This window comes from Osmerus mordax, chromosome 26 (assembly GCF_038355195.1).
Source record: "Osmerus mordax isolate fOsmMor3 chromosome 26, fOsmMor3.pri, whole genome shotgun sequence".
Taxonomy (NCBI): domain Eukaryota; kingdom Metazoa; phylum Chordata; class Actinopteri; order Osmeriformes; family Osmeridae; genus Osmerus; species Osmerus mordax.
Genome location: NC_090075.1, coordinates 6,275,210 through 6,299,701, shown reverse-complemented (window position 1 = coordinate 6,299,701; position 24,492 = coordinate 6,275,210). Strand labels below are relative to the sequence as shown.

Below are 24,492 nucleotides of genomic sequence, written 5' to 3'. Positions count from 1 at the left end.
TAAGGGAAGTTATTGGCCACGTCCTGCAGGCAGCTCTACGTTGCTGCTCTGCTCACTGTCCTGACCAGGGTCAAGGTCTCCCGTGCACGGTGTTGGAAACAGTGCTTTTAATGCACGAGCCGTGAATGGAATCATATGGTCACTAGTAGCAACACCTTACAGTGCATTCTTTGTTTTTTGTTAAAACAGTGTGTAGGAAATGTATATTATGAGGAGTTATTTTGATGTAGGCACACTGCACCTTATGAATAATGAAAAGAGTGACGTGGACATTGCGGTGTTCTTTGCAGCTCGGGATTGAAGAGCTCGGCGTTCAGACCGGGGGCGGAGCGAGCCATAGAACATGATGCGGTCGTGACGTACACTTCATTCGGGGATCTTTAATCCGCTGCCGCAGCAACGGAGCCGGTATCGAGAGGAGGGGGTAGCGCGCTTGGTCAGGGTAGGATTGCGTACAATAAGGCCAAATTTTACCGGCCATTGAATGATTGTGTTCATTGCGTAAAACGAAAAAGAAAATTTGGCTGTTTCATCGCTGGCTAAACCCCTCCTCTCTAGCTATTAATTGGGCCGAGATTCGTCTCCCGTATTGTTCCCTCACTTGAGACTGCGAACCTACAACGGCAGTCCTTGGATACGATTTCTAACACGTATTTTCACATCAATAAATGGGTGATTACGGGTGCGGCTTATTACAGGCAGCGAACGTACGCAGCTCCTTCCCTGGTGAACGCGCATTCAGATCCTTCACTTCTCCGGTTTCTCGAGGCCACCGGAGCCCCTGCTCGCCCTTGGTTTCTAGCAGTAGCGTCGCCTTCTCGCCCGCTCGGGTCTCAGCCGCCGCGCATCAGCAAACCATGCACAATGAGCTTGTGAGGGTGACAACAGCACAACGACACCCGTCGCCTGAGAACAACTGCGACAACCAAAATATCATCAACAAAACCGGAAAACAAGTCAACGACAGCCAAGCAGGAAAGCAACTGGGTTCCTTCGCGTTGGAATACAACCTCCTGAACCAAATCCAGGACCTGTCCGACTTCGGCGAAGACATTTTCTGTACGACGCAGTTTATCTGTGACCTTCAGCACGACCGGAAAACACATCAGCAGTTAAGTCAGCACACTGAGTTTGGCAGCACAGCCTTGCCCCCACCCCGAGGACAAACCAGTCACCTGCCGCAGAAGCAGTCCTTCCCCGTTCTCCGCGTCGCTGACCGCTGCGCACACGCCGGTTCTGATCGAATCAACGGCGATTCAGAGGAGGAGACTGAAGCCGGCGAGGAGCCCGCCGTGCCGCTGTCGCCCGCTAGAGCAAATCCAATCAAGGATCATCTCCAGATGGACTCCGCCATCACCCACCACATCAATAACGGCCATGGCAGCAACACTGGCAATATGTTGCCCGGAGGTCTCGGAGCCGGTTTTCCGAATCTCCAAACCCAAGAGATGCAGAATGCGGGCTCGGCCTCGCCCCCCCTCCTGGGATTCGGGACCCCATGGTCCGTTCAGACAAGCTCCCCACCGCCCTCCGGTCCTAATTCAGCCAATCCCATCCACGCCAACGCGATTAACCACATGCCCAACTCCGAATCTGACAACGGGTTCTACCCGCCCATTCCCGCCTCAATGAACCCGGCCTTCTTCCAGAGTTTCTCGCCAGTGTCCGGGAATCCGTGCGCGGGGATGAACGTGCAGGGCTTCAACAGTCCCTTCTCGCCTCAGATCAACGTCCCCCAGCCGCCACAGAGCCGCCGCTCCCCCGTCAGCCCCCGCAGCCAGCACCAGGGCGCCTACCTGCAGCAGAGGAACAACTATAACCACCACCACCAGGTAAGCTGCCCCGCCAAGGGAGAATATAACGGTCCTTAAGACTAACCATCCATCACCACCACTGGATGGTTGTAAATGAATGGTAAAGTTCGATTTTGTGTAATGTTGAGATTTAACAGGCCATGCCTCTCTGCACTAGGGCCTATGGCATGTTAATTAATTTGTTACTACATGTGTCTGTTTCACCAAGACAGCCCCCTGGTATTGCTCCATGGTAAGCTAACCCCAGCCAGACAGGGCCTCTCTCCGAGGACTGTGACAGGGCCTCTAGCCCTCTGCTCTCCAGAGATGCCAGCCTGCAGCTCACACTGCCTCTGGTCTCACTCTGCCTCTGGTCTCACTCTGCCTCTGGTCTCACGCTGCCTCTGGTCTCACGCTGGCAACATGCGGCTGGGCCCACTGAGTGTGCGTTTGTGTGTGTGTATTCGTGTCGGTGTGTGTGTGTGTGTGAATGTGTCTGTGTGCGTGTAGTGTGTATGTCTCTGTGTGGGTGTGGTGGGGGGGGGGGCAGTATCATGGGTGGAGAGGTCGGGGAGGGTCGCTGAAAACGATCGCCTGTTGTCACATATCTTTACACTGTGAGTGGGCACGTGACCGCTGATCCATCCTGATGTCATGTGACCCACTCAGGAGGCTGATAAGTGCTGGGGGGCTGGGGAGGGGGGGGAATTTCACTGTAGGGGGGTGTCTGCAAACATTGTTTTAGCTCTGTAGGACATAAGTGTAGGGTGTGGGATGTTGGGGGTGTGCCTGGGTGTGAGTGTTTGGTGTGTGATGTTGGGGGTGTGGTGGTGTTGGGTGTGTGTGTGTGTGCGTGCGTGTGTGTGTGTGTGAGTCATACCTAACAGAGAGGACACAACGTTGAAGCCTGTTAGAGTGGATGATTAAACGTGAGACATTCTTTTCCTGACTGTTTCTGTGGGTGATCGTTATGGGAGTGCTATGGAGAGGGGAGAAGGGAGAGAGACAACGACAGAGAGAGAGAGAGAGAGAGAAGCATAGACAGAGTAAGGAGAGAAAGAAAAAGAGAGAGAAAGAAAGGGAGAGAGTGTGTAATGTGCATGTGTGGTGTTAGTGAGAACGGGATAGTCAGTATTAGAGTCGAAAGCTCTAATCTTCTTACCATGTCTGCTGCTGGGGGCGCATGCTCAGGGAGGACAGGCTGACAAGCTACCACACACCCAAAGAAACATTCTCTCCCTTCACCTCCTCTGGCCTCCTCTCTCCTACTTCCCCCTCATCCCTCTCACCTCCTCTCTCTGTCCCCCCCCCTCCCCCTCCCCTCCCTCCTCCCTCTCCAGCCCGTGGGGAAGCAGGCTCCCTGGGGTCTCCACCAGGGCAGTGGCTGGTCCTCCGGGGGGGGGTCCTGGGGGCGGGACCAGCGTCGCGGGGGCGGCCTGGGCATGCCCGGCTCCGTCAGCCAGGTGTCTCCCATGAAGAAGCCGTTCTCCAGCACTGTGATCGCCCCACCCAAGTACCCCCGCTCCCCAGGCATGGGGCCCAAGTCCTGGGTGGAGGAGGCCATGTACCACACGGACAGCAACAGCAACTCACTGTTGCCCCACCAGGTAGGGAGGCTCTGTGTGTGGGGGTAGGGAGAGGGGGGGGGTGTGTGTTTGCGGGCGAGACAGAGACAGGAGGGGAGGGGTGTTGAAGAGCATATTTCGAAACAGAGAGTTGGGTGCAGAGAAAACGGTCAATGATGGTTTCTATAGAAACAGAATGAACGTAAATTCGATGACAAGTCTGATTTAGTACATCTCAATGAAACAGGAGGGAGTGCCGTTTAACCGGCTCTGTAAAACCTAGACCAGTGGTTAGAGCAATGGACAGCAAAGCAAAAGGTGGTCAGGTTCGAATCCCCCTCTGTACATCACTGTACATTTCTACCCCCTCCTCCCTCTCCCCTCCCTCTGGTTGGGACGTCACCGGACAGTGGAGCGGGGATGACGAACGAGAGACAGAACGCCCTCGTAACCACGCCAGCGGACCGTTCGGACGACGGCACGCCGCCGTTGTCCAGAGAGAGCGTTCTAGAACAGACAGCTCTGTCGGAGACAACGTTTCTAGAACAGATAACTCCCATCGGGGAGCATTCGAAAACAGATAACTCCCACAGAGACAACATTCTAGAACAGGAAAGTCTTATTGAAGCAACGTTCTAGAACCGATGACTCCAGCCGGCACAAGGGAGGCAGGGCTGGTGTGGTGGAGCGTGGCCGTTTCAGCTTTCACTCTGAACAGGATGTCCGCTCACCCTGTCCTCCGCCATACCACATATTAAACTTCCATGTTTGTGTTCCAAGCTGGGCTTAATTCTGGCCCCCTCCTCCACCTCCCCTTTAAAGCCAGCTATAAGCAGTGTGTGTGTGTGAGAGTGCGTGTGTGGACCCTGGCCATGTTGGAGTGATCTGTTGTTACACAACCACAGCCTGGAACTGGACCTTTAGTGCCATGCTGGAGTCTCTGGTGCTCTGAGTAACACACACACACACACACACAGATACACACAGGGAGAGAAACATGAAACTTGCATACACACAGTGGAGTGTCTGACTGCTAGCCCTAGAGTGTGTGTGTGTGTGTGTATGTGGTCATGTCCTCATGTGGCTCTGCTGACGGGCCAGTTGAGAATTCTCCGGCCATTATACATTCCTGGATCTCTCTCTCTCTTTCCATAGTAAGAGTAACTCTCCAGCATGGCCTCATACATCCACACTTCTTAAGTGAATAAATACGGAAAGAATTTTAATCCGTGCGTGTGCCCACTCTCTCGTGCACCCTCCCCCCCCCCCCCCCCCCCCGAGCCAGACCTCAGCTGTGACACACAGAACTACTGTCCGGATACATAGACCAGGGGACATAGTGACACGGTTCAAACCTGTATCTCTCCCTCTCTCTCTCTCTCTCTCTCTCTCTCTCTCTCTCTCTCACTCTCTCAGGATCGTCCTAGAATGTACGACAGTCTGAACATGCACTCCCTGGAAAGCTCTCTGATTGACATCATGCGGGCCGAGCAGGATCCAATGAAAGGTGACAATCTTCTTCCTGCTGTGTCAAGGGGAGGGGCCATTGGTTGAAATCCGGAAGATACTGGACTCTTGCTCAGACTAAACACACAGTTATTAGGGGGGTAGTGACCTTTAGCCTCCAGCCTTAAGAGAGATGAATGTTCCGCTAGAACTACTCCTAACTCCTGTTATTTTTCACATGCAGCCAGGGGTTATGGAAGACGCAGAGGTAAACTTCCTGTTACGTCTGTATGCGTGTCTGTGTGTGTCTACAGCTGATGTTGTGCGCATGTGTGTGTGTATTTACAAAACAGTTCATAGTGCTCTTAAACCTTTAGAGCTTTGTTTGTATGACCTGCATCCTAGACTGGTCTCCTACATAACTTAACCCTTTTAGTTGTGTTCCTTAATACTGGACTCACCTGTCCCCTCTCCTCTGTCTGGTCTCTCTTCTGGTTTGGTCTCTCCTCTGGTCTCACCTGTCCTTCCTGTCCTCTCCAGGTCGCTCCTCCCTCTTTCCCATTGAGGACAGTCTCCTTGACGACGGCCATGGTAACCAAGGGGGGCTGGGGCCTCCTTGCTACCCCCACCAGAACGGAGAGCACCTCGAACGCTTCTCCCGCAAGGTGTTTGTGGGGGGGCTTCCCCCCGATATAGACGAAGGTGAGCAGTCTTCCTCTCCTCCTCCTCCTCCTCTCCCTTCACCTTCCTCTCCTCCTCTCTTGTTTCTCCTCTCCTCCTCCTCTCTTCTCTCTCCCTCCTTCGTCAGTTGTTTATCCTCTGTCTCTCCTCAGATGAGATCACGACCAGCTTCCGGCGTTTCGGTCACCTGGTGGTGGATTGGCCTCACAAGGCTGAGAGCAAGTCCTACTTCCCCCCTAAAGGTACAGCTAACCCCCCCCCCCCACACACACACACACACACACACCTGTTGACAGCTCACACACACACTCACATGTACATCCACTGATCATGATTGTAATGTGCTGTCAGTGGTTTCCAGCTCGTGTATCTAGACCTATCGTTTTACCCGGTCTCCATTTTGTACGCTGTACAGATCCCTGAGTGAGTGTTGTGTGTGTTGCCTAGGTTACGCCTTCCTGCTGTTCCAGGAGGAGAGCTCTGTCCAGGCGCTGATCGAGGCTTGTATTGAGGAGGACGGCAAGCTGTACCTCTGTGTCTCCAGCCCCACTATCAAGGATAAACCTGTTAGTACTGCTCTCTACTTCTACCTCTCTCTCTGTCTAACTCTCTACCTCTCTCTCTATAACTCTACCTCTCTCTCTGTGTCTCTCTGCGTCGGTCTCTCTCCCCCTTTCTTTGTGTCTCTCCATGTCTCTCTCCCTCCTTGTCTCTTTCTCTCCCTTCATCTCTCTCCCTGTCTCTCTCTCCTCGTCTCTTTCTCTCCCTTCATCTCTCTCCCTGTCTCTCTCTTTGTCTCTTTCTCTCCCTTCATCTCTCTCCCTGTCTCTCTCTTTGTCTCTTTCTCTCCCTTCATCTCTCTCTCCCTGTCTTTCTCTCTACCTGTCTCTCTTAAGTGTGTGTCTTGCAGCTGTTTCAGAGCTGAGACAGCATAGGCTGTCAGAGATGGCAAGGCATTCTGGGTAATGTGCATATCCATCCCATCCACCCCAGGTCCAGATCCGGCCCTGGAACCTGGGCGACAGTGACTTTGTGATGGACGGCTCCCAGCCTCTCGACCCCCGCAAGACCATCTTCGTGGGGGGTGTGCCCCGGCCGCTCCGAGCAGGTGAGGCCTCTCCTTCAACCCCAGCCCCCGTACCTGTCCACGGGTGTCGGGTCAGCCTGGTGGAGCTGAGGGTTCAGATGAAGAGCTACTGTGTTTGGATGCTTAGGGGTGCAAAGCTGGCTGTGTGTACTGTGGATCTGTTAGTCTGACAGCCTCGCCATCGCCCTTCCTACCCCACACTCTCTCACCTCCCCTCTCCTCCCCCACTCTCTCTCACACCCCCTACTTCCTCTCTCCCCCCTCCTGGTTTGTCACCCCCCCCCCCCCCCCCCATTATTAACGTGCTTCTGTTTCATTAACTCTTTGGTGTCCTCTTTCCACCTTTCTCTCTCTCTCCCTCCCTCTCTCGCTCTTCCTCCCTGTCTCCCTGTCTCCCTCTTCCCCTCTCCCCCTCCCTCCTCTCCCTCTCCAGTGGAGTTGGCCATGATTATGGATCGCCTGTACGGAGGTGTGTGTTACGCCGGCATCGACACCGACCCAGAGCTCAAGTATCCCAAGGGGGCGGGGCGTGTGGCCTTCTCCAATCAGCAGAGCTACATTGCTGCCATCAGCGCCCGATTTGTCCAGCTGCAACACGGAGACATTGACAAGCGGGTAAGCTCCCCCCCCCCTCTTCATCTTTCCAATCAGCAGAGAGAAAGAGACAATCTCTCCAATCAGCAGACATACAGACTCTCTTTAGTTAAGAGAGAGCCAGACAGAGTGGTTGAGAGTGTTGCTTGCTGAAGTGTTTGTTTATGTGGCATCTTAATCAGCACTGTTCTGTCAGTGTTTGGTTGTCATGGCGATGAAAAGTCTTGTAGTTATTGAATATGTTTTTTCTCTGTCTCCTACTTGTGTTTCTCCTTCCTCGTCCTCCTCCTCCTTCTCCACCCCCTCTCCTCTCTCCTCCCTTTCCCTCCTCTCCCTCTCCTCCCCCCCTCCTCCTCCTCCTCCCACCCCCAGGTGGAGGTGAAGCCCTACGTCCTTGACGACCAGCTGTGTGACGAGTGCCAGGGCGCCCGCTGTGGGGGCAAGTTCGCTCCGTTCTTCTGCGCCAACGTCACCTGTCTGCAGTACTACTGTGATTTCTGCTGGGCCAACATCCACTCGCGCGCCGGCCGCGAGTTCCACAAGCCACTGGTCAAGGAGGGCGCAGACCGCCCCCGACAGATCCACTTCCGCTGGAACTGAGGTGGCGTGGGGGGGCGTGGGGGGAGCATCCAGGAATTAAAGACAGACAGGCAGGAAGTGATGCGCAGACAGACAGGAAGTGTGTCACTCTGCCTGTCCTCCCCCTAAGCTATCAGTATAAAAGACATAAATACTATACAGTATGTCGATATATATACAGTCTGTATCTTTTGTAGCAGCCAAACAGTACAAGCCTCAGTTTTTCACCAAAATCCCGTTCCCATCTCAGGCTCCAACAACACTTTTGTGGTACTTTCATGTTTTGTAAGAGAGGACATTTAAAAAAAACAAAAATAATAGATTGCGTTTTTGTAGTTTTTCAAATTATTTTTATATATTTAAGGTAGATATGAGAATGTTGTTGCATGGGGGGGCAGCCTGTCTCTGTCTGTCTGTGAGTCTTGCTGCTGCTAGCTGCTCTCTAGAAAGTGTAGCGCTTTCTGGGAAATCCTTGATTCTACAATCTCACCCCAGGTCCTTACCAAAGGTAGCTAAACATTAGGAAGCATAAAAGTGATACATTTCGCAAAAACTTTAACTTGCTAGTTCTGTTTTCACTGTCTCCTGATTTCAGAACAGGTTAACAACAGCTAAAGTTGATATCTGCTGTAGTTAATGATATCTATAGTTCCTAATGATCTATTAGCTAATGGTTTATTTCAGCGCGTCAGCTATATCTGTGCTCACGTTGACCCGAAAAATCATACCTCAAAATACAAATCTGGTTTGTACTAAGCTCTATTTAAAAATGTTTTATCACAAGCTATATTAGAAGCTTTGCTGCTATGTTACTATATGAATGGAAGTGTTATAGTTGACCACACCTGCAGTCAGAGGGCATAGGCCTCACACTATTAGCCTGGCAGGGTTGAATAGGAAAATCAAGGTGCATGTTTGTGTCATCACACCAGCATGAGGAATAGTTTCCAACACACAGCAGAGATGGGAGCACATACACCACTCACATCCTACCAATAAATATTAAGCCCAGGCAGAATAGCATGGTCAATATTTCCTGAAGCCAAGGTTGTACGATATTTAAACAGTTAATCAACAGATAGCGTGTAACTCAAATACGTAAAAAAAAAATGGTTGAAAAAAATATATCTTGCATGCGTTGATGTTTCCATGTGGTTTGATCCGTTTACATGATACAAAACCCGATACTGGTTGTTGTGTACATTCGTGAAGGCCGCCATTTTGTGACCCTGGTGAGAATCAGGGTGTTCGGCTTAGTGTCTGTGTCTGTGTTGTTCAGTGCCGTCTGTGGCGTTGTCAGTGTGGATTCAGGTGTTAGATGAATTCAATCTATATGTAGCACAGAAAGACAACATCGAAACAGTTTTGCCCTTAATCCCTTCCCCCCTTTAATAATTACCAAGGTTACCGCACTGTACTGTAGCCTGTCAGACTGTTGTAGGTATCCCAAGCAGACACACCCTTGAGGACCAGAGAGAGACCAGATACCAGAGAGAGACCAGCATGTGTGTGTGTGTCCTGGTCTGTGACGTGGGTCTCTCCTGCTGTGTTCTGGGTGGGTGTCAGCTGGTGTCAGCTCTCTAACTGTCTACTGTTACTCTCCACGTAGGAGACGAGATCTTTATCTCCACTAAGCAGATCTTTATTTATTCACATACTTGATTGATTAATTTATTTGTGACAGTCACTGTCACCCCCTCCCAATCCCTTGTCCTCCTCTCTCTCTCTCTCTCTCTCTCTCTCTCTCTCTCTCTCTCTCTCTCTCTCTGTCTCTCTCTCTCCCTTCCCTGTCTGTCACCAGTATTTATAAAGGATTATGCACTCGTTTTCCTATCCCCCTTTCTCTGCCGTCCACTGTAGGTCCTCTTAATTCTGCAGAGTCTCTCTGTTTATTGAGGACATTAGCGTTAATCCGACTGCTACCTACCTATTTAAATATCCACCAGATGATTTATTTACTTGATATAAGTTTAAGAAGTAGAAGCGAGAGATGTTGTGGTTCTTAGGTTTTCTATGTTCCGCCAATGAAGCAGTGATGTGCTATTTTCTAATATATAATGTGTTTTTGGGAAGGGAGTGACAAAGTTGCTGATGTATGCTGAGTGCTGACGTCTCTGACCCCCGCCCGCCCTGACCCCCCTCCTGAAGCACCCCCCTCCCACGTCCCCCCCCCCTCCCCCCCAGCAGAAGGCGTTACTCCAAGCTCTCCATTGTCCTGCAACTCTGCACTTCCTGTTGTGTTGGTGAGGATGGTGTCCTATTTTCTGTGTCGAACACTGTTACTTTGTATGTGCGTCTTTGTTTTTTGTATGAATCATATTTATTTCACTATTTTTGTAGTCAGATAACTATTTGATTTTGATTGTATTTTTCTATTTTGATTGGGTTGTTGTTCTGTTGTGTGTCCCCTTGTATTTGATTAACTTGGCGGGGTTCTGTTCAAAGATACCAATAACCGTGTTGTTATAATATGATATAATATATAAGTACACATTTTGTTTGAAGGAAGAAAACATCGTAGGTTGTAATATTCATGGAAGACACTTGAGATTCTCTGTATGAAAGCCTTTGGTTGGCTCCACTCATAGACACTCTGAAACTTGAATATAACACATTTTGAAAGGCTGGATTACCTCGAATCTGTGTTGTGACGTGCAATACTGTTTCTAATGTTTGTATAAAAATTATGAATTACAGTGTAAACCTTTTTAATGCAGAATTATTTTTTTCATTGCATATTTTGCAAATTTCTGATCCAGTGTCATTTTTTACTGTCAGAAAAGAAAACCCCTTTTTTTCATTGCAACTATTTTTAAATCCAGATATCTTTGTACTGATGTAAATGATTGTAGTTATTTTAGTGTTTTGCTAACAAATGGACCGACTTTTCATGCATATTTCTATTTTATTTTATTCTGTTTTATTCCGTTTTTTATTTCACTAAATAGGAGTTCTTTTAATAAGTTTTCATATTAAGTATCATTGATATAATTTGATATTCAGTATTTTTATGTGAAAAAAAGAATATATATATAATTTAAAGATTGCTGATGGCTAAGATATTATTTTATGTTTAATTATTTTTAAATCAAAATCTTTGTAATATTATTGTTAAAGTAACTAATTTCTAAATCAGAGTCTGTGTATAGATTCACAAAAAAGTGGTTTATGGGGTGTTTATGGATTGTAATTACTGACTGGTTCTTTGATATGCAAAATGAATATCATGTCGATTTTTATTTTCGTTTCGTATTTAAATGGGATGATTGATAACAATCTTTTTGCTTTGATTTCCTGAATAAAGACCCGTTCTGTTGGAACACGTGATGGCAGATGTTTCTCTGTGAATGTTGCGTCAGACCCATTCCCCAGTGCACTGGTTTACTAAACACCCCCCAGCCTACAGTCCTACAAACACTACCCCCCCAACCCAACACCTCCAGCCCTACCCCCCTTCTCCCCCCTCCCCACCCAACCCAACCCTACCCCCCAGACCAGGACCTATAGACGATCAGGAAGGTATTAAATATTTGTGTGTTTTGACAGAAGGGCAGGTGTGACAGGGTGACAGTGGAAGGTGGGGGTCGAGTGCCGGTTTGTCTTTCAACTCCACAGCTGTGTTTCCTCATAGAGGGCTGGGTCTCCAGGGTAACAGAAACATAGCAATAGTTCCTCTGCGGCTCTGTAGCACCATCTAGTGTATGCTTTCTGCACCTGCAGTTTAGAACTGTCACGCGGTCATACAGTACATGCCACAACACATAGATTTTTAGAAAGAGTTAACTTCCTTCTGTCTTCAGTCAATTCAAATTCTCTGCTTGGAATATTTACTTACATTGTGAACACCTCAGAACTGGTCTTGTAGTTTTGATTTGGTTCCACTGATTCTGAGTCACTTATTTGATGTTTGTTAGGACCAGCTGGGGCTGGGGTTTAGGAAGGGGAGAGGCTGGGAGGGGGGAGAGGAGGAGAGGAGTGATTGGGAGGAGGGATGAGAGTGCAGAGGGAGGGAGGGGAATAGTTGGAAGGGGGGAGGAGAGGGGAAGGAGAGGAATGGTTGGGAGGGGAGAGGGGGAGGAAGAGAGGAGAGGTTGGGAGGGGAGAGAAGAATGGGAGGAGAGGGAGAGAGGAGTGGTTGGGGTGAGAGAGGGGGAGGAGGAGAGGAGTGGCTGGGAGAGGAGAGGTGGAGGAGAGGGGAGGTTGGGAGACGGCTGCTGTCCCACTGAAGCAGAACTCTGAGAACATAGATGTCGTGTTTCACACACATTTTGGAGAACGGGGGAGACACATAGACGACAGGAGAGATACAGGAGAGGTTCAGACACAGAAAGGAGAGGTAGAGAGACCAAGAGGAGAGGTAGAGAGAGAGAGAGAGAGAGAGGAGAGGTAGAGAGACCAAGAGGAGAGGTAGAGAGAGAGAGAGAGAGAGAGAGAGAGAGAGAGAGAGGAGATGTTGATAGACTGACTATGTTGGCCAACAGGACACTAGCCTGCCTGGAGTGACAATTCACCTGCAGAACCTACAACTGTGAGGTGAGAGCATGCTATCTTCTTACTGCATCACGTCTAGAGTGTCATTTAGCACTTTAATCCAAAGCAGCATACAAATTAATCAGGTTGAATGTACAGCAAAAAATCAAGGAGCAGTGCATAGTTCCAACATTATTTCAGTATTACAATTCAAGGAACAGTCTGTTTTTTCTCAGTAGACACTTTTATCCAAATCTATGAATGAGGAAGGGAGGAATGATGACGTTTGTGTTCAACAGCTTTTATCTGAAGGGCAACATTCATTGGGTGATTCAAACATGCCACCTGTTGATCTGCAGTCAAATGCTCTAGAACTGTGCTACACCCATCCCAAGTGACAAAACACAGGAAGCATGTTGTTTAGATGTGTTTAGTAAAGTAACTGACAAGGACAATGTTTCACCTCAGCAATAACTGCGATGGAATACATTTCCCTTTTTTAACTCACACTTTCAGGATCCTTTTCACTCTCCTTGTGTGCTGAACAGCATGCATGATGTCTGTGTGTGTTTTTGTGTGAGAATCGATGTTTTTTCTGCATGGTTTCGTCTCTGCGTTGGTTGAGTGTGGGCGTGTTGGGTGTGTGTGTGGTGGGGAGGGGCTGGGGGGGAGCGTGTGTGTGTGTGTTAGACCAGGGTTGGTGTTCTAGGCCATTCCCAAGGTGACATCAATTCTGCGAGGCGGAAATGGTGGGCGGGGATTCTCACAGAGAGAACCTCACGCTGGCTCCATGCCGACATGGTTACCTCACATGTCCAAAACACACCACCGAGGCTAGCCTTGAGCTGAAACAGCCCTCATTAACACACGAGACATATCTGTTTCCATTCATGACTGGCATCACATACATACAGGGATGAGTCTAGCACTGTATGCCTGCCTGCCTGTCTGTCTGTCGTCTGCCTGACTGTGTTTGCCTGCCTGTCTGTCTGTCCGTCTGCCTGTCTATCTGTCTGTCTGTCTATTCCTTAGTTTGTGTCTACACTAATTGAAGTATTGGACACAGATCCTTCATGTTGTGTGTGTGTCTCTCTCTCTCTTTGAACTATGCAACAGTATCCAGACAGAACTCTAGTTTTAATATGAACTAATGAAAATAGTTCACTGAAAGGTTCCTCCATAGAGCTGCCAAGGGTTAGTGTGCGCGTTTGTGTTTTCCAGCCTGTGTTTCAGTCGCTGTGAGGTTCCTCTAACACAACAGCTGTTATGTCAGGCCAGTGGAATGCTTGGCAGAGGGGGCCGAGCTTTCTCCAGCTTCAGATGCTCAAACATGACATGTGGAGGGTTGACGAGGGGAACCCAGAGAGGGAAACGTTTGGGAGGGTCTCGGAGAGAGAGAGCTGCAGTTCTCATTTACATTTTACATTTACATTTAGTCATTTATCAGACGCTCTTATCCAGAGCGACTTACAGTAAGTACAGGGACTCCGGGAATCGAACTGGCGGATTAGTAGCCCGATTCCCTAACCGCTCAGCCACCTGACTCCCTCTCATGGTGGTTCACTTGAGCAAAATGCCATAAGAAATAACTTGTTTTTGTTTCTTTGTTTTACCATCCCCCCCCACTCTCCTTCCCTTGTGGTGAATCTAAGGCTGTTCCATTTATCTCCCTCCCTCTGCTATTTGTTTAAGGCTCTTCCATTTATCTCCCTTTATGTCTAAGGCTGTTCCATCTCCGCCGCTCTGCTGCAGAGTGCAGGATGTGGGCGCTGGTGGGCGTGGCCTGTCTATGCCAGTGTGTAATTGGGCAGCTGGCGAAGGCGAAGGAAGTCGCACCCCGTCTGGTCTGCAGTGTTCCGGGGTTGCCGGGGACGCCGGGCAAGCCCGGGCCCAGCGGGGGGGCGGGGGCGGAGGGCCAGGTGGGGATCCCCGGGAGAGACGGCAGGGACGGACGCAAGGGGGAGAAGGGGGAGAAGGGGGACGCAGGTACGCTGACGACCACACACACCCTCACCCCTGCCTGACTAGGAGGTTATTAAAAATGCCTGCCTGCCTGCCTGCCTGTCTACCTACCTGTCTGATGTCCTTGTCATAACAACAATTTTAATGCTGGACTGAGTTTGTTGCTATACCGGCCCAAGCGTTTCTGATATCCTTTCTGATATCAACGAGACAATGTATTACTGTCCAATCACTGACATACTACATACATACTTTTTTACCAACTTTTTAAGTTTTACCAACATGGACTCCTTCTTGCAGGCATAACTTGTGATGACAGGTCCCTCATCCTCCAGTCTGTCCCCCCCCCCCTCCCCCCACCTATGGAAGGATCCAGACAGTGATATATAATAGGGGGCAAAGCTGCCACAAAAGATGAAGTATTTATGAGGACAGAGATAAATCACTGTCTATAAAGGTTTTATATAGAGATCATCTTCCTGCATCTGCAGGCGAGCTGTGATTGCCAGGTGGAAGGATGAACACACCTGGGATTTCCATGATGTCATTAGATTACAATCCTGGCAGACGCTATCTCTGTTAACACACATACTGTACACACACCATACCCTTGTCAAAACTGATAAGAAACCAGAAGTGCTTAGTTCTAACAGGGTTTCAGTGCTTGGAGTCAACTAACTGTCTGTATTTGCCAGGCACAGTGAAAAGTAACACATCTCCGCTACCAGGGTGCAACAACAACAGCGTCTGAACTACAGTTCATCTTGTGTTTCAGGTGTGAAGGGACGAGTGGGGCCAACGGGTAGGCATGGTGACCGGGGGGACCGGGGGCCAGGGGGAAAGAGAGGCCCCGGGGGAGAGCAAGGAATCCCGGGCCCCCCGGGGGCCCACGGCCCCCATGCCCAGAAGGGGGACCGGGGCCCCCGAGGCCAACGGGGGACCCCGGGCGCCTGCAGGTGTGGCAGCCTGGTGCCCAAAGCAGCCTTCTCCGTCGGCATCACCAGCAGCTACCCAGCCGAGAAGACGCCCATTAGGTTCAACAAGGTCCTCTTCAACGAGGGGGGCCACTACAACCCGGACACGGGCAAGTTCATCTGCGCCTACCCGGGCGTCTACTACTTCTCCTACGACATCACCCTGGCCGACAAGCACCTGGCCATCGGCCTTGTGCAGAATGGGCAGTACCGCATCAAGACCTTCGACGCCAACACGGGGAACCACGACGTGGCGTCCGGTTCCACCGTGATGTTCCTGAACCCTGAGGACGAGGTGTGGCTGGAGATCTTCTTTAAGGACCAGAACGGCTTGTTCTCTGACCCGGGCTGGTCCGATAGTCTCTTCTCTGGGTTCCTGCTCTACGCCGACACCATTTACCTCGACACACTGTCTGAGGACTATGCTTAGATATTTAATAGATATTCTAGAAAGTACTATTCTATTATCTTAGAGTGGAGTGAAGGGAGGGGAAGGACTGGAAATTGTAGTATTCACATCATTTTAAATGTTCTTATTTATGACCTGTATTATTAATCACCGCATCTAGCAGAATACATTAAATCTCTTCATAATATTCATGTGTTTTTGAGGTATGTCATTACCATAGTATGATATCATTGTTGTGATGTGATCTCACTGTCGTAGTATGATGTAATGTGTTTACTCTTTAATCATTTTTGTGTTTTGGTGGTGTGTCTGTTACAAAAGAGAACGATAGGGTAATCTCCAAGTACACAATATTTCTTGTTTTCAAAAACATCTTTATTTCTCCTCAAATCTGCAAGGAGACAACAGTTTTCTATTACAAATCACTGAGTGTGACAGATAGATTTGCAAAACAAGTCAAGTCAGTTTATTTATAAAGCACATTTAAAAACAGCCAACACCGACCAAAGTGCTGTACAAAGTTATCACATCACTTAAGTTTGAGTGGGGCAACAGTATCAAGAATACCGGTAACTATGGTGTTAAACAGCTCTTCTGTACCCAGAGAGGAGAGGCTGGTACATTTACATTTAGTCATTTAGCAGACGCTCTTTTCCAAAGCGACTTACAAGAAAGAGCAAAAGGTGCATAGGTCAATGTTCATAAACAACGAGATAGCCCCAAAAACAAAGTGGGTAGCCAAAACATGAAGCATACATTGTGAAGAGCAAATAAGAGCCAATGGGTAGAACCAGAAGAGCATGTAGTTAAACAAGTTACAGTTAAACAACACGATCCTCGAAAGTGCTAGAGTGCTGGAGGAAAACAAGCGACAATAATATAATTCACAGCGAGTACAAGTAGTTAAATCAGTTACAACTAACCAACAAGTGCAACAAGTCCCTCAATAAGTGTCATTGTGTTGTGTGGTAAATGGAGAAGCTGTGAAGGCGTCAGAAAACAGCCCAGCAGTGGAGTGATCCAGTGGCTAAATGTAGCGACCAGGCATATGAGGCTTAGGTAATGGACAAGAGAGTGATGCATTACAAATCACAGCGTATGGTCAGATAGACAAGTATCATCCAACTCAACATTTAAGACAGGAAAACCAAAAGATAAAACAAGGTTGAGTGTATGGCCAAGATCATGTGTAGGGCCAGTTACAGACTGAGTTCAATTAAATGGTGTCCATGAGTTGTAAAAACTGGCTAACCAATGGCTTTGATGGACAACAAACATGAATATTAAAATCCCCAATGATTGAAAGGTTATCAAAGTCAGGCACAATCAACGATAAAAAATCAGAGAACTCATGGATGAAGTCCTTATTGTATTTTGGGGGTCTATACACAAGTGCACAAAGCAGTGAGCTGGCCAGTTCAACTTTGAATACTTGCACCTCAAAGCTTGAGTACTTGCCAACCGGTAATAATCGGCATTTAAAATTATTTTTAAAAACAGCCGCTACGCTAAAACAATCCAATCAACACCAATATTTCCACACTATATACAGTTCCATCTTCATTAACATATATGTGACTATATGTGTGTATGTGTGTGTGTGGTCATGATCACACACCATCCTGCCTTCCAGTTGTGTAGTAAGAGAAGTGTGACTTCCATGAAGGTAAACATAGTAGGCTATTCTATGTGACACAGAGACACAGAGGAGCCATACTTCCCAACATGGAACCCTGGATAGAGGGGCTCACTGAACGTGGTGTGGAACGTGTGCAGGTGTGTCAGTGTTTTATCAGAGACACTGTAGAAGGACAAAGTGGCGGCTGGCCAGTCCAGATACACTCCAACTCTGTGTCCAACTCTGTTGGACTTGGGGGATGGGAAATGAATTGTGGTACAGGTATTATTGTGCCGGGCTTCGTATTCGTTATGATCACAGACCAGACACCAAGACTTGTCATTGTATCCAAACCGATAGTCATCAGCTCTTTCCCTGCTGATTCCTTCATATGCAACTGCTATGGAGACATTTCCTCCTGTCCACTCTGCCTCCCAGTAGTGGCGCCCATGCAGACTCTCTCTACAAAGCACCTGTGACCTGAAGTCAAATCTTTCAGGGCAAGGAGAATGAATCTGCATATTTGTCCCGAGTGTCACCCTCCTGTTGTCCTCAGACAGATAGAGGTATTTATGTTTAGTCTTCACGTTAAAAGTCAGCTCACATGTATCTGATGGGGGAGAACAAGACAGTGAATTAATAATCATCATTCACATCAGAATGTTTCCTTTTTTCAATTCTCTCAATTTCATCATCATCTCTCTCTCCCAACCTCTCTCTCCTTGCCCCTTAAAAGATGTCTCACTCATCTAATCTCCAACACCTGCTCTCTCTCACCCTTCTTCACTCCTTTCTCCACAACTCCCTCTCTCTTGCTCAACTTTCTCTCCTCTCTCCACAACCTCCCTCTCTCCCTCTCTCTCACCCTTTTCCTTGGAAGAAAATGTATATGGTGTTAGAACTCAGGTCTCTAAAGATGTTCTTTCATTCAACATATATTTTCATCCAAGACAGCAAAGACAGGTAAAAGCTTTATTCTTCAAAGTTATACTCACATTTCTGAAGCCCAGGTCTGATCCAGCACTCTCCATCGGGATCTAAACTGTAGAGATAAGCAGAGGAACTATAGAACTGATCTAATAACACACACAGCATCCATCGCATCAGTTGCTGTAATGTGTAATGTGTGATTTTAAGACAAGGTAGGTAATGTTCTTGAGTACTTTTTGACAAATTTGCTGAAATAAACTTCACATCCTTATAGTAATCAATAAATCTAAAGGTTTAACAGTAAAATCATGGCCATCACAGGACTGTAATAAACACGACCGATCATTAAGGCATTAGTCATTGGAAAATGTTTTTGACGTGATCTCCCCTTACTTGAGTGTCTCCAGTTTGCAGTGTGGATCCTCCAGTCCAGCAGAGAGCAGCTTCATACCTGAGTCTCCTGGATGATTGTAGCTCAGGTCCAGTTTCCTTAGGAGGGAGAGGTTTGATCTCAGAGCTGAGGCCAGAGAAGCACAGCCTTCCTCTGTGACCAGACAGCCTAACAGCCTGTAATTAATATAAATACAAGAAGATTTACAAAACCTCTGGTCGTAGGATTGAATAATGACTGCCTGTCCTGAGTGAAGGTAATGATGATGTTAAACAGACTGACTCAACCTAAGAGGTGAGAATGCAAGTGCATGTTCCAGTTCTTTGCAATGAATTCCCTCTTCAGATTGTTCTAACATACAACGACCACTCAATAAAATGTTAAAAGTAGGAAAACAAATTGTATGTGAGTTAGTATATGGTGTGTTTACAGACCTCAGTGTCTCCAGTTTGCAGTGTGGACTCCCCAGTCCAGCAGACAGCAGCTTCATGCCTGAATCCCCCAGGTTGTTGTTACTCAGGTCCAGTTCTGTCAGATCTGAGGAGGGCAGCATTGAGGCTAAGGCTTCACAGCACCGTTCTGAGAGGTTACAGTCATTCAGCCTGAATGGATAAAAATAGGAAAACAGAAGACAAAACATTTAATCCCTTTCTTGTTTTCATACCATAACAGGCAAATATTTGAGAAATTGCAGACAAAACATACATGATTATTATGGGTTTTATTAAAGTTATAGATGTCCTAATATAAATGTACTAACCACTATACAGACCACCCCCTTAAGTTGGGAGGGTGGGAGAGAGACAGGAGACTAGAGGGAGACCTATGAAAGCTAAGTCATTGCAAAATATTTTCGATGTGATTTCTCCTTACTTCAGTGTCTTCAGACTGCAGTGTGGATCCTCCAGTCCAGCAGAGAGCAGCTTCACACCTGAGTCTCCTGGGTGATTGTAGCTCAGGTCCAGTTCTCTCAGGAGGGAGGTGTTGGATCTCAGAGCTGAGGCCAGAGAAGCACAGCCTTCCTCTGTGACCAGACAGCCTGACAGCCTGTAATGATGACAAATTCAAAAAGATTTACAAATCCTCTGGTAGTAGGATTAAAGACTGCCTACGATGAGTGAAGGTAATGATGATGTTAAACAGACTGACTCCACCTAAGAGTAGAAAAATCAAGTGCATGTTCCAGTTCTTTGCAATTAAGTCCCTTTTCAGATTCTTCTAACATACAACAACCACTCAATAGTGTTAAAAGTAGGAAAACTAATTGTACTTGAATTAGTATATGGTGTGTTTACAGACCTCAGTGTCTCCAGTTTGCAGTGTGGACTCCCCAGTCCAGCAGACAGCAGCTTCATGCCTGAATCCCCCAGGTTGTTGTTACTCAGGTCCAGTTCTGTCAGATCTGAGGAGGGCAGCATTGAGGCTAAGGCTTCACAGCACCGTTCTGAGAGGTTACAGTCATTCAGCCTGAATGGATAAAAATAGGAAAACAGAAGACAAAACATGTAATCCCTTTCTTGTTTTCATACCATAACAGGCCAATATTTTAGAAATTACAGACGGAACATACATGATTATTATGCTCTATAATTATAGTCATATGTCCTAATATAGATATACTAACCACTATACATACCACCCCCTAAAGTTGAACACCTTCTTGCAAAGGTAATTCTGTTTCATCTAGTATAAGCAGTAACACCTTACATTTAGTTATTATATTATGTTTATTAGCATAATTGGAAAGAAAGCTAACATGTAGCAAGAAGAATAAACTAACCCTAACTTGAAATAACATTAAATTCACAAAACTTTTGATGAGCCAGTGTAGCAAAAAACTTCCCTCCCTATAGTCAAACACTCTGTAGATCTTACCCCAGGCAGCTTACCATACATTTCTTATTACAATTATTTTTAAATGTATCCATAAACTGTATCTCCTGGTCAAAATTAGACACCTGGCGAACTTGAGTGTTGGCTAACTACTAATACACAGTGCTAGTGGGGTGACCGTCTTTAAAAGGTAGAAGCTAGATATCCAAATACAGATACACTAATACTTACAGAGCAGTGCTACGGATTTTGACCACTGGCATCAGCCTCAAAAGACCTTCGTCTGATCTGGAGTATTTCTTCAGGTCGAATACATCCACCTTCTCTTCTGAAGTCAGCAACACAAAGACCAAAGCTGACCACTGTATAGATGACAATTGCTTGCTTGGGAGACATCCTGGTCTCAGATAGTATTCGATTTCCTCCACTAGAGAATGATCATTCAGTTCATTCAGGCAATGAAACAGAGTCATGCATTTCTCTGGCGAGGGATTTTCTCCTATTTTCATCTTGATGTACCTGACTGTTTCCTCACGGCTCGACATGGTTCTTGTCTGAGGCAGAAGTCCTCGTAAGAGTGTCAGGTTAGACTCCAGTGAGAGGCCCAGGAGGAAGCGGAGGAAAAGGTCCAGGTGTCCTTTCTCACTCTGCAAGGACTTGTCCACAGCACTCTTGTAGAGCTCAATTTCAGATGTGGATGAGGTGAACTGAGGTTCAGACATGAGATTCTCATTTTTGTCAAGAAAAGACCAAAGCACAAACAAAGCAGCCAGGAACTCCTGGAAGCTCAGATGGACGAAGCAGAACACCTTCTCCTGGAAGACTGGACTATCCTCTCTGAAGATCTGTGTGAACACTCCTGAGTGCACAGAGGCATCACGGACATCAATACCGGACTCTGTCAGGTCGTCCTCATAGAAAATCAGGTTGCCTTTCTCCAGCTGGTGGAAGGCCAGTTTTCCCAGTGACAGAATGCTCTTAATGCTCTCTTCATCCCAATGTGGATCTGTCTCAGTTTTCTCCTGATACTTCACTTTCTTCTGTTTGGTCTGTAACACCAGGAAGGTTGTGTACATCTCAGTCAGGGTCTTGGTTATCTTCTCTTTCTTCTTTTTTCTCAACATGTGTTCAAGGACTGTAACAGTAATCCAAGAGAAGACTGGTATGTGGCACATGATGTAGAGGATCCTTGATGTCTTGATGTGTGAGATGATTCTCCTGGCCAGGATCTCATCACTACATCTCTTCATGATGTACTCCTCCTTCTGTTGGTCACTGAACCCTCGTACCTCTGTCACCAAGTCAACACAATCGGAAGGTATCTGATTGGCTGCTGCAGGTCGAGTGGTTATCCAGATGAGAGCGGAGGGAAGCAGGTTTCCTCTGATCAGGTTTGTCAGCAGCACATCCAATGAGGTGGGCTTTGTGACATCAAACCACCTCTTTTTGTAGGTTAGGGGCAGTCGACACTCATCCAGACCATCAAAGACAAACAGAACGTTGTTCTTGTCGTAGTTGGTGATTCCCGATTCTTTTGTTTCCACAGAAAAGTGATGAAGAAGTTCGATCAGACTGAGCTCTTCTTCTTTCATCAAATTCAGCTCTCTGAATGGGAGTGTAAAGATAAACTGGATTTCCTGATTGGCTATTCCCTCAGCCCAGTCCAGGATGAACTTCTGCACAGAGACAGTTTTTCCGATGCCAGCGACTCCTTTTGTCAGAATGGTTCTGATGAGTGTGTCTTGTCCTGCTGACAGTTTAAAGATGTTGTTGCATTTGATGGCTGTCTCTAGTCTTGCTGCCTTACTGGATGTCATCTCAATCTGTCTCACCTCGTGTACATCACTGACCCCTACACTCTCACCCTCGATGATGTAGAGATCTGTGTAGATCTCATTGAGAAGCGTTGGATTTCCAGGTTTAGCTAAGCCCTCAAACACAGTTTGAAACTTCTTTTTCAGTTTAGATTTGAGTTTCCGTGTGAGTTTATGATGAGGATGCACACCTGAATAAACGAACACGGGCATACTGTATTTATCATATGCAATTTACGAATATTAAAGACATTAATGCTGAAAACATGAAGGTTATGTGCATAATCACACAATTATTGTTTGTGTTGTATTGCCAACTCCATAATAAGACTTGATGGAGTTAAGAGATATCCAGCAGTTTACAAAGGCTAAGTGAAGTATTTTACTTTTCTCCAGTTTGTCTGCCAGCTCCTTCTGGTTCATGTTCCTCAGGATGTGCAGTGTGATCTTCAGAGCTCCCTTTCGGGCACTGCTCTCCTGCTTCTGATGTTCAGGGTTCATCACTTCCTGGTTCTCACTCTCTAAGCCTTCTGGGAAATTTGAACTCAGAATACTCTTGAACCTCTTCAACTCGTTCTTCACATATGTGATGACAGTCTCATCAAGCTCCTGAAACAGAGAATTAACATGTTCTATACAGTTGCATCATAACAATCTCCCAATGATTATGTTTGAGGTGAACAGAAACATACAAAACATACCGTGAATACAGAGGACAGCTGTTCAGACTGTGTGTCCTGCTGATACCTGTGAATGATAAAATAATAATTAAAAACAGATTTAGCACATCTGGTGGGCTGGGGGAAGGAGTGGCACCTGTGTACACCTCTGTGTACATCGCAGTGATGCCTGTGTACCTTCATGCCTGTGTATCTTCACCTTACAACACAGTCTGTCACAGATCAGTCACAGATTGATGTTTTAAAATTATTGATAGACAGTAATTGATTTTTAGGCTAACTCCCTGATCTGTAATGATCTGCTTCATAATTATATTTACTCCAGTGATTTTGTCGTTTTTTTTACTAGATATTTTTGTGTTTTTCAAGTTGTAATAGTGAAAAGAATTGTTGCTGCCTATTTTGGGCTAGCTCTCAAAAATGTATTTTACAAACCAATGAGCCCTACCTGGTTAACTAAAATAAAACAAAATGATTAAATTTTATACTTCTAAATTCTAGACATTTGTGTCTCCTTAAAAGTACCATTGAATACCAGCAGTAGACATTACCCACCCTTCCTCATTAGAAGGTCCATCTTCTGAGCTGAAACGTGGAGGTGGTTCTATAGACCTGTCACTCTTCATGGACACACAGCTGGGTACAGGTGAGGCTGGTCTTGGCTGTTTAATACTTTGTTCAGTAGGAATGTCTTTGAACACAATAGGTGACTTCATAGACTTGTCACTCTTCATGGACACACAGCTGGGTGCAGGTGATGCTGGTCTGATCCTGAAATGTATGTGGTGATCAATGAAGGGACTGCTGATTATAGACACATTATAAGCATTTTTAGGTTTAAGTTTAGGCTACAGGTGTATTCCCCCTTAGGAACTGCTCTTGACTAAATGCCAAAGTTATTGTGCACCCCAAAGTTGATCAGATTTTCGCCCCTGCATTTCCTTAACCTTGACTATGACCTGATAGTGTAAATACACATATTTTACTCGTACTATTCATAAACGAAGCCTACTCCATTACAAACTTTACACAAACTTACCCGAGGTTGCATAAAAATGCAACTGATAAGATCACATTGACAAGTATCCAGATAGAGAAACTCAAACAATCATTTAGATTAACTTGATCATTTTTTCTGTACCTTTTGGCTGTGTTCTCAGTTTCCCCAGATACACTTCTTTTGGAGACAGTGCCTCTCTTTTCTCTTGGTCCAGATAGACTCATTTCAGAGGCAGTGCCGTCCTCACTCTCTCCAGAGACACTCATTTCAGAGGCAGTGCCAATCTATGAACAAAGTCCAACATTACTTTATAGACTTTGACCACCGTTATACAAACAATGTAATACTGTTCACTGTTAACACACATAGACGGAAGAATAATTAACAATTAAATAATTTGCGACTGACTATGGACTCAGACAACAAAACAACTGTAGAACTACGCACCTCTGATCCTTGATCTTCTACTGAACTTTCCATATAGACTTTTTTTATTTTTTCTATTTTACTTTTTATGTATGGTATTCGATTATCCGTAGACGTGGACTGGAGTCCATTTTTACTTTCGTTTCGTGCAAATCCTTAGCTTCTTGTTCCACTTCCTATGGTTCCTACCCGCGTCCATGTGTGGACCAATAGGAAACAGGAGGAGGAGCTGAGAGTTAC

At 46.7% G+C, this 24,492-nt stretch overlaps 3 protein-coding genes across 3 annotated transcripts; 2 read left to right on the top strand and 1 right to left on the bottom strand.

Annotated features, from left to right (window-relative positions):
- Positions 1 to 530: 530 nt before the first annotated feature.
- cpeb2 (cytoplasmic polyadenylation element binding protein 2) lies at positions 531 to 7,766 on the top strand. The gene is made up of 10 exons (XM_067229685.1): positions 531 to 1,832; positions 3,134 to 3,400; positions 4,775 to 4,865; positions 5,049 to 5,072; positions 5,345 to 5,506; positions 5,638 to 5,727; positions 5,933 to 6,051; positions 6,479 to 6,593; positions 7,006 to 7,187; positions 7,539 to 7,766. The coding sequence occupies exons 1-10, from the start codon at positions 669 to 671 to the stop codon at positions 7,764 to 7,766; spliced, it is 2,442 nt and encodes an 813-aa protein (XP_067085786.1). The 5' UTR covers positions 531 to 668.
- Positions 7,767 to 13,938: 6,172 nt separating this feature from the next.
- On the top strand, positions 13,939 to 15,722 carry LOC136935939 (complement C1q tumor necrosis factor-related protein 7). The gene is made up of 2 exons (XM_067229646.1): positions 13,939 to 14,201; positions 14,953 to 15,722. The coding sequence occupies exons 1-2, from the start codon at positions 13,976 to 13,978 to the stop codon at positions 15,579 to 15,581; spliced, it is 855 nt and encodes a 284-aa protein (XP_067085747.1). The 5' UTR covers positions 13,939 to 13,975; the 3' UTR covers positions 15,582 to 15,722.
- A 2,775-nt stretch (positions 15,723 to 18,497) lies between these two features.
- On the bottom strand, positions 18,498 to 24,306 carry LOC136935804 (NACHT, LRR and PYD domains-containing protein 3-like). Its single transcript, XM_067229463.1, has 10 exons — positions 24,274 to 24,306; positions 23,968 to 24,110; positions 23,382 to 23,597; positions 22,848 to 22,893; positions 22,533 to 22,755; positions 20,564 to 22,337; positions 19,799 to 19,966; positions 19,373 to 19,546; positions 18,934 to 19,101; positions 18,498 to 18,675 (listed from the first exon to the last, which is right to left on the bottom strand). Exons 1-10 carry the CDS (start codon positions 24,304 to 24,306, stop codon positions 18,498 to 18,500), a joined length of 3,123 nt encoding a protein of 1,040 aa, XP_067085564.1.
- Positions 24,307 to 24,492: the final 186 nt, after the last annotated feature.